The 14536-nt window shown below is 46.1% G+C and overlaps 1 protein-coding gene across 2 annotated transcripts in view; it reads right to left on the bottom strand.

Moving 5' to 3' along the window:
• MARCHF4 (membrane associated ring-CH-type finger 4) overlaps nucleotides 1-14536 on the bottom strand; it is a 73921-nt gene that overhangs the window by 23022 nt on the left and 36363 nt on the right. Inside the window, exons 2-3 of one of the 2 annotated variants that reach the window (XM_044304160.1) lie at nucleotides 12377-12538; nucleotides 10918-11110 (exon numbers count right to left, since the gene is read on the bottom strand). In XM_044304160.1, the coding sequence (XP_044160095.1) occupies nucleotides 10918-11110; nucleotides 12377-12538 (355 nt within the window). The remainder of the gene's footprint in view (nucleotides 1-10917; nucleotides 11111-12376; nucleotides 12539-14536) is intronic. The other variant, XM_044304161.1, reaches the window with a different exon arrangement.

The raw sequence follows: 14536 nt of genomic DNA, 5'->3' as shown, positions 1-14536 counted from the left end.
AATATATGTACACAGTGGAGTGGCTCCACCAGCAGAATAGTGAGTGCTGCTCTGGAGTATAATACAGGATGTAACTCAGGATCAGTACAGGATAAGTAATGTATGTACACAGTGACTCCACAAGCAGAATAGTGAGTGCAGCTCTGGAGTATAATACAGGATGTAACTCAGGATCAGTACAGGATAAGTAATGTAATGTATGTACACAGTGACTGCACCAGCAGAATAGTGAGTGCAGCACTGGAGTATAATACAGGATGTAACTCAGGATCAGTACAGGATAAGTAATGTATGTACACAGTGACTGCACCAGCAGAATAGTGAGTACAGCTCTGGAGTATAATACAGGATGTAACTCAGGATCAGTACAGGATAAGTACACAGTGACTGCACCAGCAGAATAGTGAGTGCAGCTCTGGTAAATCTCCCAGTGGCATTCTAATATTATGCAATTTTTAGGTTAAACAAATAAATATCTTTATAGCTCAATTTTTCTGATCCAGATATCTGGTTTCTAACATAAATAAATAACAGCAGCAAATGCTCTGAAATAATAAATAAATCTCACCTCTTCTATCCTTCAGATGCCGCTCTCTGATGATCCCTTGATCTTTGTTTATAAGTGTTTAGACATGTGGCTGAAGCAGCAAATCAGTGGCCTCCGTGGTCATGTCTTATACAACTGCTGAGCAGTAACACCAGTAGGGCGGTATGTGGCTGCGGTATGTGGCTGTGGAAGCTATTGATTGACTGCGGTGGTCACATGCTGCCTGCTTGGAAACCAAGACTGCGGAGACTACTTTAGTGCCGATGCTGGATCAGTGGGGGATTAATGGTGAAAAGCCAGATACTCCCTTTAAATGATAACATTATGACTGCACTGAAGGGATCATACTGCTTTTGTAAAGAACTTCATGTATCCACAGTAAACTCCTGAGCTCCCCCTAGTGGTGACCGCAGGCAGATAGAGTTTCTCTATGTACAGGGTTTGGAGCCCGGACCACTATGAAGATGTGTTAAGAAATGAATCAATGCAGAATTCTGGAGATATTTAGATTAATATTATGGGATAATATGGTGTCTATGTTGCTGAGAGTCAGCGTCCTCACAGCCACTTTGATAAACCAATCCAGATGCCCCGACTCCCCTCCCGCTATATGATCCACCGCTATTGAGCTATCAACATCTGTCGCTTCGCCAGCTCGAGCCGCATCATTTGAGCCCAGCGCAGGACAACGCAGCTGAGCAGCTGGAGAATGAGCTTCGGCTTTGAAGCCCAGGCAGGAGGGGGCCCCATTATAAGACCTCTGCGGCTTGTGTGCTGCTCTTTGGCATCCTGCCCGCACTCTGTGCCATGGACCAGCAGGTCGGGATCTGATCCTGCAGAATGTCGTGAAGCTCGCTGGGTTATTCTGTGCACAGAGCGCGCCTGCTCTGCATGTGAATGGCAGTGATTTGGATACAAGTGAGCGAAGCGTACAGATGTTTTGGACAGAGATGTGACGGCTTCACAGCCGGCAGGAGGCAAATATAATTAGAGAAAAGGATGGGAAGATCATATCACACACTGACGCTCCTCATTATAGCCCCAGACAAGGGGACAGGGGACTCAAAGATTCATTACACAGTACATTATATAAGTACAGCTGCTATAACCTGGGTATCTCCTGTATATAATTATATATGTACAGCTGGTACAAGTTATATATCATCTTGTATATAGTGATATGGACCATGCTGGTATAACCTGGGCATCACCTGTATATAATTATATATGTACAGCTGGTATAAGTTATATATCATCTTGTATATAGTGATATGGAGCATGCTGGTATAACCTGGGCATCACCTGTATATAATTATATATGTACAGCTGGTATAAGTTATACATCTTCTTGTATATAGTGATATGGAGCATGCTGGTATAACCTGGGTATCCTCTGTATATAATTATATATGTACAGCTGGTATAAGTTATACATCTTCTTGTATATAGTGATATGGACCATGCTGGTATAACCTGGGCATCTCCTGTATATAATTATATATGTACAGCTGGTATAAGTTGTGGCGAAACCAACCTTGCCACAGTGTTTTGGAGGGGGCTGTTTGCCAGCCTCCTGCCTTGGGATTATGGTCCCTTAAGTTATTGGGTCTTAAGGCACTTGGGACAGAGCCCTCTGTCCCTGGATTGCATCATTTGCCTTACTTGCTTGGATTTTACTATTCCCATGGTGAGAACAATGGATGAAGCACATGATGAGAACAATAGATAGGGGCCATTTTAACTCACAGACCACTGCTTGACCCTCAACACGGAGCCTTGTCTCGTTATTGGGGGAATTCCCTGTATGCTGTTAGAGACTGATTGCCAGGAGTGTAAGCTGATTGTATGCTTTTCCTGTTCGTCTGCTACCAGCTATTCGCGAGGTTCCAGTTTGGAGTGCTATTTTGTATCCAGTTCGGGAGTTTGGTGTTCTGCAGTAGCTGTGCCTGTCTCTCAGAAAGGGGCATATCGCCTAAACGGATTTTAACCCCTTGGTCTTCTGAAACGGTCCGTTACATAAGTTATATATCTTCTTGTATATAGTGATATGGAGCATGCTGGTATATAATTATATACAGGAGATACCCAGGTTATACCAGCATGCTCCATATCACTATATACAAGATGATATATAACTTATACCAGCTGTACATATATAATTATATACAGGAGATACCCAGGTTATATGTACAGCTGGTATAAGTTATACATCTTCTTGTATATAGTGATATGGAGCATGCTGGTATAACCTGGGCATCTCCTGTATATAATTATATATGTACAGCTGGTATAAGTTATACATCTTCTTGTATATAGTGATATGGAGCATGCTGGTATAACCTGGGCATCTCCTGTATATAATTATATATGTACAGCTGGTATAAGTTATACATCTTCTTGTATATAGTGATATGGAGCATGCTGGTATAACCTGGGCATCTCCTGTATATAATTATATATGTACAGCTGGTATAACCTGGGTATCTCCTGTATATAATTATATATGTACAGCTGGTATAAGTTATACATCTTCTTGTATATAGTGATATGGAGCATGCTGGTATAACCTGGGTATGTCCTGTATATAATTATATATGTACAGCTGGTATAAGTTATACATCTTCTTGTATATAGTGATATGGAGCATGCTGGTATAACCTGGGCATCTTCTGGTGAATTATTATATCAGTTTTATAAGAAGGGGCAGGAGAAGGAGTGTTATGTAATCTTCTCGCACACTGAGTAGACATCATACATTATACATCAGCATTGGTTGTATCGGTGGTGGAGATGAGGGATGGGGCGGCAGGAGCGGGTGCAGTGCTGTATTGAGGCAATAAATGAGGAGCAGGGACAGAGGTGACAATTCATCAAAAATATTGGTCTCTGTGGATCGGCCGTTTCTCACCCTTTGAATGAAGACTATAGGAGAGCAGCCCTGGAAATATCTGCACTGATATAAACCTTTGCTATGCTCATAATGAGACCTGTAAACTCAGTGAATAGAAATCTTGGGCTCTTTGTCTTCTGCCAGGTTCTTACATTTTACAATCGGCTCTCTCCTTGTTATGGCCGCCATTACCTCTCACTCACATTGCCACCCAGCTTTCCTAGACTCCTGAGTGGCTGATATGCTAAGTAATTCAGGGATACATCACAGCATAACTAGGCAAATGCCAGAGCCAGCTGTCACCCAGCTTTCCTAGGAGCAGAGTAAAATAAGAGACGGTTACAGAGAATTCTTTGGCCGTGACATCAGAAGGGGACGACTTCAGGACCAGCAAAAAGCTGGGACAAGTGACCTCACTGGTAACGCTGTGTGGCCATTTATTACTACATATGTGATTGTGATCGAGGGTCTGATCTCTGGGACATGCTGCAGTTCCCCTTGTTTGGGGCGGAGGGTCCTGGCAATCAGATCCCAGTTGATGCCATAACATAATGTTATACCATCCTATAATGGGAAAAGACCACTGCCGATCAGTGGTAAGTAATCTGCTGCCACCAGCAATGGGGACTGTGGACCTCTCAGCTTTCACTGGGTGAATATGTCTGAAAGTAGCAGCAAAAGCAGAAGCAAAGATGGAGTATCAAACAGCAAAACAGTCATTCGCTTTGTTAGGCTACTTTCACACTTGCGTTCAGAGCGGATCCGTCTGCATTATATTGTAGAAAAGTGTGAAAGTAGCTTCAGACGGATCCGTCCAGACTTTACATTGAAAGTCAATGGGAGACGGATCCGTTTGAAGATTGAGCCATATAGTGTCAGCTTCAAACGGATCCGTCCCCATTGACTTACGTTGTAAGTCTGGACGGATCCGTTTGCCTCCGCACGGCCAGGCTGCAAGCAGCGTTCAGGTGTCCGCCTGCTGAGCGGAGCGGAGGCTGAACGCTGCCAGACTGATGCATTCTGAGCGGATCCGCATCCACTCAGAATGTATTAGGGCAGGACGGATGCGTTCGGGACCGCTTGTGAGAGCCTTCAAACGGAACCCACAAGCAGAACCCCAAACGCTAATGTGAAAGTAGCCTTACTTTGTATCAGATCCTATTTTGTATCCCGGCTATAGGCCGTATCTCATCTTGTATCCTGGCTATAGGCCGTATCTCATCTTGTATCCAGGCTAGAGGCCGTATCTCATCTTGTATACAGAATAGAGGCCGTATCTCATCTTGTATCCAGGCTAGAGGTCGTATCTCATCTTGTATCCTGGCTATAGGCCGTATCTCATCTTGTATCCAGGCTAGAGGCCGTATCTCATCTTGTATCCAGGCTAGAGGCCGTATCTCATCTTGTATCCAGGCTAGAGGCCGTATCTCATCTTGTATCCAGGCTAGAGGCCGTATCTCATCTTGTATCCAGGCTAGAGGCCGTATCTCATCTTGTATCCTGAGGCCATATCTCATCTTGTATCCAGGATAGAGGCCGTATCTCATCTTGTATCCAGGATAGAGGCCGTATCTCATCTTGTATCCAGGCTAGAGGCCATATCTCATCTTGTATCCAGGCTTGAGGCCATATCTCATCTTGTATCCAGGCTAGAGGCCGTATCTCCTCTTGTATCCAGGATAGAGGCCGTATCTCATCTTGTATCCAGGCTAGAGGCCATATCTCATCTTGTATCCAGGCTTGAGGCCATATCTCATCTTGTATCCAGGCTAGAGGCCGTATCTCATCTTGTATCCAGGCTAGAGGCCGTATCTCATCTTGTATCCAGGCTAGAGGCCGTATCTCATCTTGTATCCAGGCTAGAGGCCGTATCTCCTCTTGTATCCAGACTAGAGGTCGTATCTCATCTTGTGTCCAGGCTAGAGGCCGTATCTCATCTTCTATCCAGGCTAGAGGCCGTATCTCATCTTGTATCCAGGCTAGAGGCCGTATCTCAACTTGTATCCAGACTAGAGGCCGTCTAACATGGTCCTAAAGCCTCCTTTCCGTTGTACTGTTTTTTCCAATCATTTTCTCCTTTCCTCTAATGTTATGATCACATTTCCCATCATTGCCGTCACACTGGGAACGCTTCATCCCATCACTTCCTTCTTGCTGCGAGATTAGTTTTTGTCAATGAGTGTATAGGGGGTTAACGTGCCCAGTACAGCGCCAGCAAGGTGCTGCATATAGATATAGTGCATGCCACGTTATAAGATTTTTAAGGTGTTTTCAGATCCTTGCTTGCTGTCAGTGAATGTGAACCTTCTTGTGTAAATCCAGTGGCAGCAACCCCTATATTCTCACAAGGCAGATTTGCCTGTGGATTTCACCCTTTAAAAACCGTTAGTGAACTAAAATTCGGGCTCCATTTACTTGCATTCACTAGAAATTTTCTGTGCAAATCTGCCTCTTGTAAATGCAGCCTAACTGACCTGATCCCCCTCACAGCTGAGGGTTTGGTACAGTTGTATCCAGTCCAGACAATCCTCTGTGAGCTGAACAGTCTGATCTCCAGGCTGATACAATGTAACAAACTACCAAGACAAGGGAGAGATTTATTGCTACAGGTGCATTTCTCCCTCACAGGATTGTCTAGACAGGACAAACAGTAACAAACCCTCAGCTGTGAGTTGCCTTAGTTCAGCCAAAATATGTAACCAGAATGTTCCGACAACAAGCAGATATCTTGAAAATGATGAGGAATTGAGACACAAAGTACATCAGGAGGCTGCAGAAGTTTTCCTTATGCAATGCTTGCTCTTTGTTCTGGTCCTTCCTCTGTGTTGCGCCGCCGTCTCTCTCATCGGTCCTGGCGCTCTCGGATGTAATTGGGTGCTAATGTGTCTGTACAGAGCTGTCAGCAGGCGCGCAGACTGTCACCGAACTGTCACTGTATGAATGTCTGTTACCGCAGAGATGTTCTCTGCCTGCGCCCTCAGAGCTGGAAGCAGGCGCTGCAGAGTAATCAGGTGGACGGGGAGATGGTGGAGGGTGACTCAGGGGCCACATCAGGACAAACGCTCCAGAATACGGAGAAACCATGAGGGTCCGAAGAGATGGGGGGGTCTGAGAAACAATTAGTCGTGACGTCTAATAATCATTTATTATTAGGCACTACAACCCCCATCATGTAGTGTAACTGAATTTCCTCATAAAATAATCTCTAGGACCATTGTACTGCTGAGCCAGTGTATCTAAGCCTGTTAGGTGTGATGCTGTCTGCTCAGCTGCTGTATCTAAGCCTGTTAGGTGTGATGCTGTCTGCTCAGCTGCTGTATCTAAGCCTATAATGTTGATACTGTCTGCTGAACCACTGTATCTAAGCCTGTATCATGTGTCATACTATGTGACAACCCGCTGTACCTAAGCCTATCATATGTGATACAGTTAACTGAGTCACTGTGTACCTAAGCCCATAATTTGAGATACAGCTTGCTTAGTCGCTGTATCTAAATTTATCACTAGTGATACGGTTTGCCAACTTGCAATATCTCAGCTTATATCGTGTGATATGTAGTTTGCTTCGTCACTATTTCTAAGCCTATAATTTGTGATAGTTTTGTTAAGTTGCTGTATCTAAGCCTATCATGTAAGATGCAGTTTGTTCAGTCGCAGTATCCGAGTCAGGCATATGTGACAGTGTGATTAGTTGCTGTATCTAAGCCTATATCATGTGTGATATGCTTTGGTTACTCGCTGTATCTAGATTTGGCATGTGTGATACAGTTTACTTACTCTCTGTATCTAAGCCTGGCATATGTGATACTGTTTGCTTAGTCTCTGTATCTAAGTCTGACGTGTGTGATACAGTTTTCTCAGTCACTGTATCTAAGTCTGGCATTTGTTAAACAATTTGTTTACTTGCTGTATCTACATCTGGCATATGTGATACAGTTTGCTTATTTGCTGTATCTAAGTCTGGCATGTGTGATACAGTTTGCTTATTTGCTGTATCTAAGTCTGGCATGTGTGATACAGTTTGCTTATTTGCTGTATCTAAGTCTGGCATGTGTGATACAGTTTGCTTATTTGCTGTATCTAAGTCTGGCATGTGTGATACAGTTTGCTTATTTGCTGTATCTAAGTCTGGCATGTGTGATACAGTTTGCTTATTTGCTGTATCTAAGTCTGGCATGTGTGATACAGTTTGCTTATTTGCTGTATCTAAGTCTGGCATGTGTGATACAGTTTGCTTATTTGCTGTATCTAGGTCTGGCATATGTGATACGGTCTGCTCTAGATTTTGGGTCATACAGAGGAGTCTTCTAGGCCGGCGACGCTCCTCTGGAATCCTGGGAGGAAGGGATGGAAATGCGCCGTTAACAAGCTCTGCCCCTGATGCCTCCAGATGTAAAGCAGCGATCCTATAGGTCAGCAACCTCCAGCTGTTCCAAAACTACAACTCCCAGAATCCTCCTTCTACTTCAATGGGAGTTACAAGAACAACCGAGTAAATGTGCATGTTGGGAGTTGTAGTTTCGAAGCAGCCGGAGTGCGCAGGTTGCTGATCCCTGCTCTAAGTCCGTGCTCTACATACCGCACCCTGAAACAAGTTCTCTGCTGATACGGAAAAGATTTAGGCCTCGTTCACACTTCAGTGTTTAGTCAGTGATTTCCATCAGTGATTTGTGAGCCAAAACCAGGTGCAGCTCTAAACATAGAACAGGAGCAGATCTTTCCCGTCTACCTCATGTCTGTGGAGGCTCCACTTCTGGTTTTGGCTCACAAATCACTGATGGAAATCACTGACCAAACACTGAAGTGTGAACTAGGCCTAAGAGAAGTTTCTTCTTGACCGAAACATGGAAGGGCGAAGCGCCGACCCCACAGAATAAGACCCATCATCCCCGTCTGTCAGGATCAGAGGGATGCGAGGACGGCAGAGGCTGCAATCTACATAACGAGAGGCACAGGCGCGGCGGCGTCTTTACGACCACAGGCGGCGGTGAACATTACGATCTGTCGCTCATTAGCATGTCAGCGCTGGAGCGCAGCTACTCCAGTTAATTCTGCTCAGGCTCCTATAAAACCCTGGAAAATAAATCATAAAACGCATCGGCGTCTGATTGGCTTTAAGAGCTCGATGATTTGCGGCTTCCGTTAACGTCCTTTGCTGTCACTGGCGTCGGAGCAGAGAAAATGGCTGCATCTCCCCCTTGGCAAAAAATGTCCTCGCCAAGCAGATACGCTCAATTAGTAAATTCCGATGGGGGGGGGGGGGATCATTCCGATGAGTCATCGCTACGCTTCCTTCTGTTCCTTTCTCATGCAGATGGGGTGACGGTAAAAAAATAGGAAATGCATAAGATTTGTGAGGATTTTTATGGCGCTTTCTGTCTCATTTACTAGTGAAGACATTAACCGGCCGCGGGGGCTTCCAAGCGGCGCCTATAATAACGCAGCTCCGTGACCGCTGCCCGTTTTGGGTAGAGGAAATATTATGGCTGCGGGCGCTTGGTGACAAATCAGAAACATTCTGCCCTACAACTTGTAAACTGCCAGAGTCGTAGGATGAAAAAAATTGTGCAAAATGGAAATAGTGCCCGACGCATTTCAGGCCATGGGAGCGGCTAAGAGTAGAAGTGGGGCTCAACAGGCCCACGGTTTTTTAAAATGGTAACAGCAATACACAGGGTGAGGAGGGAGGGCCCCGAAACAAAATAAACTCAACACGACCAACGCGTTTTAGGAATCACCCAAATCCACACAACCTATATGACCAGCTAACGTCCGTCACATTTGCATCAGTCGCGCCCTTACTGATTTAAGAGGAACAGTGAGAGCGCAATTGTTCCAAAGGCCTCCATGTTTAGACTTTATGCATAGAAAAAAGACGATTCGCTTACACATTGCGAGACATTTGTCGCAGCTTGAGACATTATGATACAATGAGGCATTATGGTATTAGGATGGATCACGCCCGGTGCAGAACCTTCTATAGGCGCCCCCTCCTCCACAATGTACCATACAGTGATACAGGGTAAGCCGTGTTTTCGGCAGGTGCGTTAGGTTAGTGACCATCGCGCAGTTTACAGCAGAGGTAGTCAGGGGTATAGCTATAGCAGAGGGTGCGATTACACCTGGACTTCGGGCCTATGAGGTGCACGGCATTTGGGGGCCTGTAACCATTAGGCCCCTTTCACACGGGCGAGATTTCCGTGCGGGTGCGATGCGCGAGTTGAACGCATTGCACCCGCACTGAATCCTGACCCATTCATTTCTATGGGGCTGTTCACATGAGCGGTGATTTTCACGCATCACTTATGCGTTGCGTGAAAATCGCAGCATGTTCTATATTCTGTGTTTTTCACGTAACGCAGGCCCCATAGAAATGAATGGGGTTGCGTGAAAATCGCAAGCATCCGCAAGCAAGTGCGGATGCGGTGCGATTTTCACGCATGGGTTCTAGGTGACAGTCTATTCACTGTATTATTTTCCCTTATAACATGGTTATAAGGGAAAATAATAGCATTCTGAATACAGAATGCATAGTATAATAGTGCTGGGAGGGTTAAAAAAAATAAAAAAGTTAACTCACCTTATCCCCATGATCGCCTAGTTCCCGGTCGGTCTCTTCTTTAGCTGTGGCTAAAGGACCTGTGGTGATGTCAGATCACATGCTCCATCACCATGGTGATGGACCATGTGATTGGAGCATGTGATCTGACATCACCAAAGGTCATTCAGCCCAAGCCCACAGCTAAAGAAGAGACCGACCGGGAACTACACGATCATGGGATTAAGGTGAGTTAACGTTTTTATTTTATTTTAACCCTTCCAGCGCTATTATACTAAGCATTCTGTATTCAGAATGCTATTATTTTCCCTTATAACCATGTTATAAGGGAAAATAATAGAATCTTCAGAACATCAATCCCAAGCCCGAACTTCTGTGAAGAAGTTCGGGTTTGGGTACCAAACATGCGCGATTTTTCTCACGCGAGTGCAAAACGCATTACAATGTTTTGCACTCGCGCGGAAAAATCGCGGGTGTTTCCGCAACGCACCCGCACATTTTTCCGCAACGCCCGTGTGAAACCAGCCTTATGCATTGTCAGTTGCAGAGAGAGAAGACCTTCTAGGTGTAATGGTAACGCCCCCGTTGCTCCTAGAGGCTGAATTGCATATAATAAAACTTCATATGAACATGGGACCAACACAGAGGCCTTCCGCTGCCAAGCGCACATGTAACAGGTCAGCCAGTGTCATAGGGACAAAACTGCTGACAGATGCCCTTTAATGTTGCAGAGCTGCAATACCAGACAACCCCTGGACAAGTGTGGCGCTGTTTCTGAAACCACTATGTGCACACAGTACAATTTCCTTAATCTGGCGTATGAAATTCTGATGATTCAGCACTAGTTTTGGGCACGGCATTGCAAAATTATCCTACTGCATAAAGCTCGGGTCTCAGCCCAGAATCGCCTGCGCTGCTCACCTATACACACAATGTCCATGAAGCCGTACATGCCGTAGCAGATCTGGAAGAGCAGGTCCTGACGCTGCCATTTTGCTGAGGGACTGAAGGTGGACCAGATGAGCCAGGAGATGCTGGCAATAAGGAAGAGGGAGCCCAAGATGGCGGCTGCAATCTGCACTTTCTCAATGACGGTTAGGGAGATGGCTTGCCACTGGAAACAGAAGAAGGAGACATGGCTGAAGAGCAGAGGAAACGCTGGCTGCTCTATACATCTGTGGGGCTCATTGCTTCCCTGATACAGAGCGCCAAATCCCCTGCATAGACATGGAGTTGCCAGAAAAAAAGCCTAGCTACCATCAGCCACCACTAGGGGGAGCTCACTGCATACTGTGTATACAATGACCTCTATGACAGCACAGTATGTGGTGAGCTCCCCCTAGTGGTGACTACAGGCAGCTGCATTTTATCACGTTCCTCTATGCAGCAGGTTCAGAGCTCTGTATCAGAAAAACATAATTTCAACTGCTAAAAGGATAGAATAGGAAATTAATCAGTATTAAAACAACACATCGTGCTGAAGATTTACTTTAATGTTACATTTCCTTCTTTTTTGTGGGTTGTTAATTTAAAGGGGTTGTCCAGGATTAAAAAACAGCACCAGCCCTGTCATCAGGTTGTAGGCGGTATTGCAGCTCTGCCCCATTGACTCCAATAGAACTGAGCTGCAATACTAGACACAACCCATGGACAGGGGTGGTGCTGTTTTTGGAAGAAAGCAGCTATGTTTTCCTAATCCTGCACAACCCCTTTAATGTCCTACCTGAACCCAGCCATAGGCCCAGAAGACATCAAATGCTATAAGGTATAACACACTATCATTATATAGCGGTGCAATATAAACTAGAATACAATATGAGGCATCATATATAAAGGGTATGGAAAACCGAACGTACAATGTCATGAAACCGTTACATGAAGCAACATTGTGTGTGATAAAATGTGACAAATATGCTTTTTGCTACTTTTTTGTGCAATCTCACAGCAAAAAAGTCAATTCAAACTTTGCGTTGAAATTAAGAACATTTAAAGGGGTTGGTCCATCTGGGACATTGATGGCAGACAGATACGGGTCCCTACAATATCTGCAGAAGGGGTCCCATCGAAGTGAACAGACATAAGCCGCACATGGGACCACTATGGGACCGCCAGTGCGCAGCTATTTTCAGAACCATAGCGGTAAACGAAGAGTGGCCGTGCATGCGCGGCTGCTGTCTGTTCACTTCGAGGGGCTCATTCTTGTCGGAGCAGGTCCCAGAGGTGGGAGCAGCACCTGCCTGATGGTATATCCTAGCAATATGTCATGAAGGACCCTGATGGACCAACCCCTTTAAAAGAAAAGTCAACAAAACTATGTAAAAAAAAAAAAAAACTCCTACCAGCAGTCATGACACAATAATCCTGGGCTGGGATCACCTACCTTTACCTGAAGAGGGTTCTTAGTACTTATGGCGATGACGTGGTACTTGTAATAACACAACTCACAGCTCCAGGACCCCCGCTCGCTGATCCACCTGATCAGGCAGGGCTGGTGCGTACAACGTACAGACCCGTCACAGCGACACGGACTCAGCAGCTCCCCCTGCAGGATACAAAGAGAATTGCGTGAAAATGTACAGATTCTGCAGCTGACAAATGTACAGGCGGCTGCACGACACCGAATATACACCTACAGGATGGATGGGACGGTTTTTTGCAACAATGTATAAACTTTAACAAGAAACAATGAAAATGTATCATCTGCTGAAGAGACGATACAGTAAAGTATAAAAGCTTCATAGCTGCACAACACAAAACGCACGTACTGTGCATCCCCTACAGCAGGCATCCTCAAACTGCGGCCCTCCAGCTGTTGTAAAACTACAATGCCCTGCTGTAGGCTGATACCTGTAGGCTGTTCTGGCATGCTGGGAGTTGTAGTGCATTGAGCTGTACTGTGGAGATGATGGACTGTGGGTGTACTGTCCCTTTAAGAAGGAACCCATCAGCAGTCCTCAACTGGACTCTTAAAGGACACACACAGCCGGAGTGGAGGACTGCGGCCCCCGGGCTTGGAGGAATGTTTGAGCGCTATTCCTGTGTCAGCAGCGTGAACGGCATACTGAGGACGGTGATACAGTTGAGGGCAGGAGGACACCTGCGGGCGCTGGCCAGGTGCATAAGTGCCTGATGTCCCCCCATTAATTAATGCTGAGAGCATCAGATCTTTATGTACCTGGCTGTGAGGAGGGCCTGAGCGGCCCCCTGGGCATCAGCCCGCCAGGACGTTTCCCTGTAGGGTCTATAGCCGGTCTGCCCCGGCTTCCAACATGCACCAGAGCAGCTCTGGATGTGTCACATACGACAACTCCTGAAGCTTCCAGAGCTCCTGCACAGCCAGACTGGGGAACAGCACGGCAGCCATATTGGTTGTCACCCAGCTCTCCCAGGAAAAAATGAATAGATTTTTGGAGATTTGACGAGTCAAGGACATAAAAATCGTTCTGATGGGCGGATGGCGCTGCGCTTCCCTGTGTCTGTCCTCTGGTTACAGGGGAGCGTGTTCTTCCTGCAGGCAGTGGTGGATTTCTGCTCCGGGGGGACTGTGATGTGTAATTACAGGATTAATTCTGCCCCATCCCGGGACCGTTCTCCTGCCTGACATGAGCTGATTATGAGCCTGGCGTCCGGTGAATGAGACCAGAGGCCAATCACTGATTTGTTGTGTGAAGTGATTGCCCTGCCGGCGGGCGAGGCGCCATCTGTCACGGAAACGACGCTGACATGGAGTAGATGAGAGGAGGGTCGTTAGCGGGCGATGAACCGATCCGGAGAGCGGGAGGAGGGACCCGGGCGCGTGTCACGAGCTCTCCTTCTGTATTAAATTCCCATTATTGATATAGCGCCAATCTACCCCTGAGCGGGGTACCCGGGTGTAGTCGTCCACAGCCCCGGTCACTTACACCCGGCAGCCGTGATAACTATAATGCATAGGGCCCCATAGCTAAATAGGATGGGGCCCCACCACCTAGTGCCAGAAAATGAAAACAGCAGCGTAAGTAGAAAGACAATACAGGTACGTATAATAGCGCCATATATCAGAAAACCCACATTATAGCAAAAAAAGAAACGCCATATTGTTATTTCCCACAAAGAGGTACAATGGGAGTTATTCACCATCAGCGTTACACCAGTTTTTGGCGTAAAACCCCCCCACAAGACCCTGTTTTTATTCCGTGCTCACCACGTGGGAGGCCAGGACTTTGGCTCAGGCAATTTTACTGGAAACAGGTGTCAATGTTGGCGAAAAACGACTCCAGTCAGAGGTCGGAGTAGTTGTTACTCCTGACGCATGGACTGCCAGAGGTGCACCTAATGTATGACGTCATAAATTAGGCGTTTTCTCCAGAAGCAGGGGGAAACAGAGACCAGCGTAAAATGCCAGTGTTTGTAAATGACCCCCAATCTTCTTGCCCCTGATAAGGGCCCCCACCCCAACCTCTGGGACCCATAGCAATTGCTATGGCTGCTATAGTTTTAGTGACGCCCATGGTGGTTTTCCTCTAGTAGTGAAGCTGATCTCCTGGTTTTCGTATCCAGG

Source organism: Bufo gargarizans, chromosome 8 (genome assembly GCF_014858855.1).
Source record: "Bufo gargarizans isolate SCDJY-AF-19 chromosome 8, ASM1485885v1, whole genome shotgun sequence".
Taxonomy (NCBI): domain Eukaryota; kingdom Metazoa; phylum Chordata; class Amphibia; order Anura; family Bufonidae; genus Bufo; species Bufo gargarizans.
The sequence above is the reverse complement of the archived record's forward strand: the minus strand, read 5'-3'. Positions and strand labels throughout refer to the sequence as shown.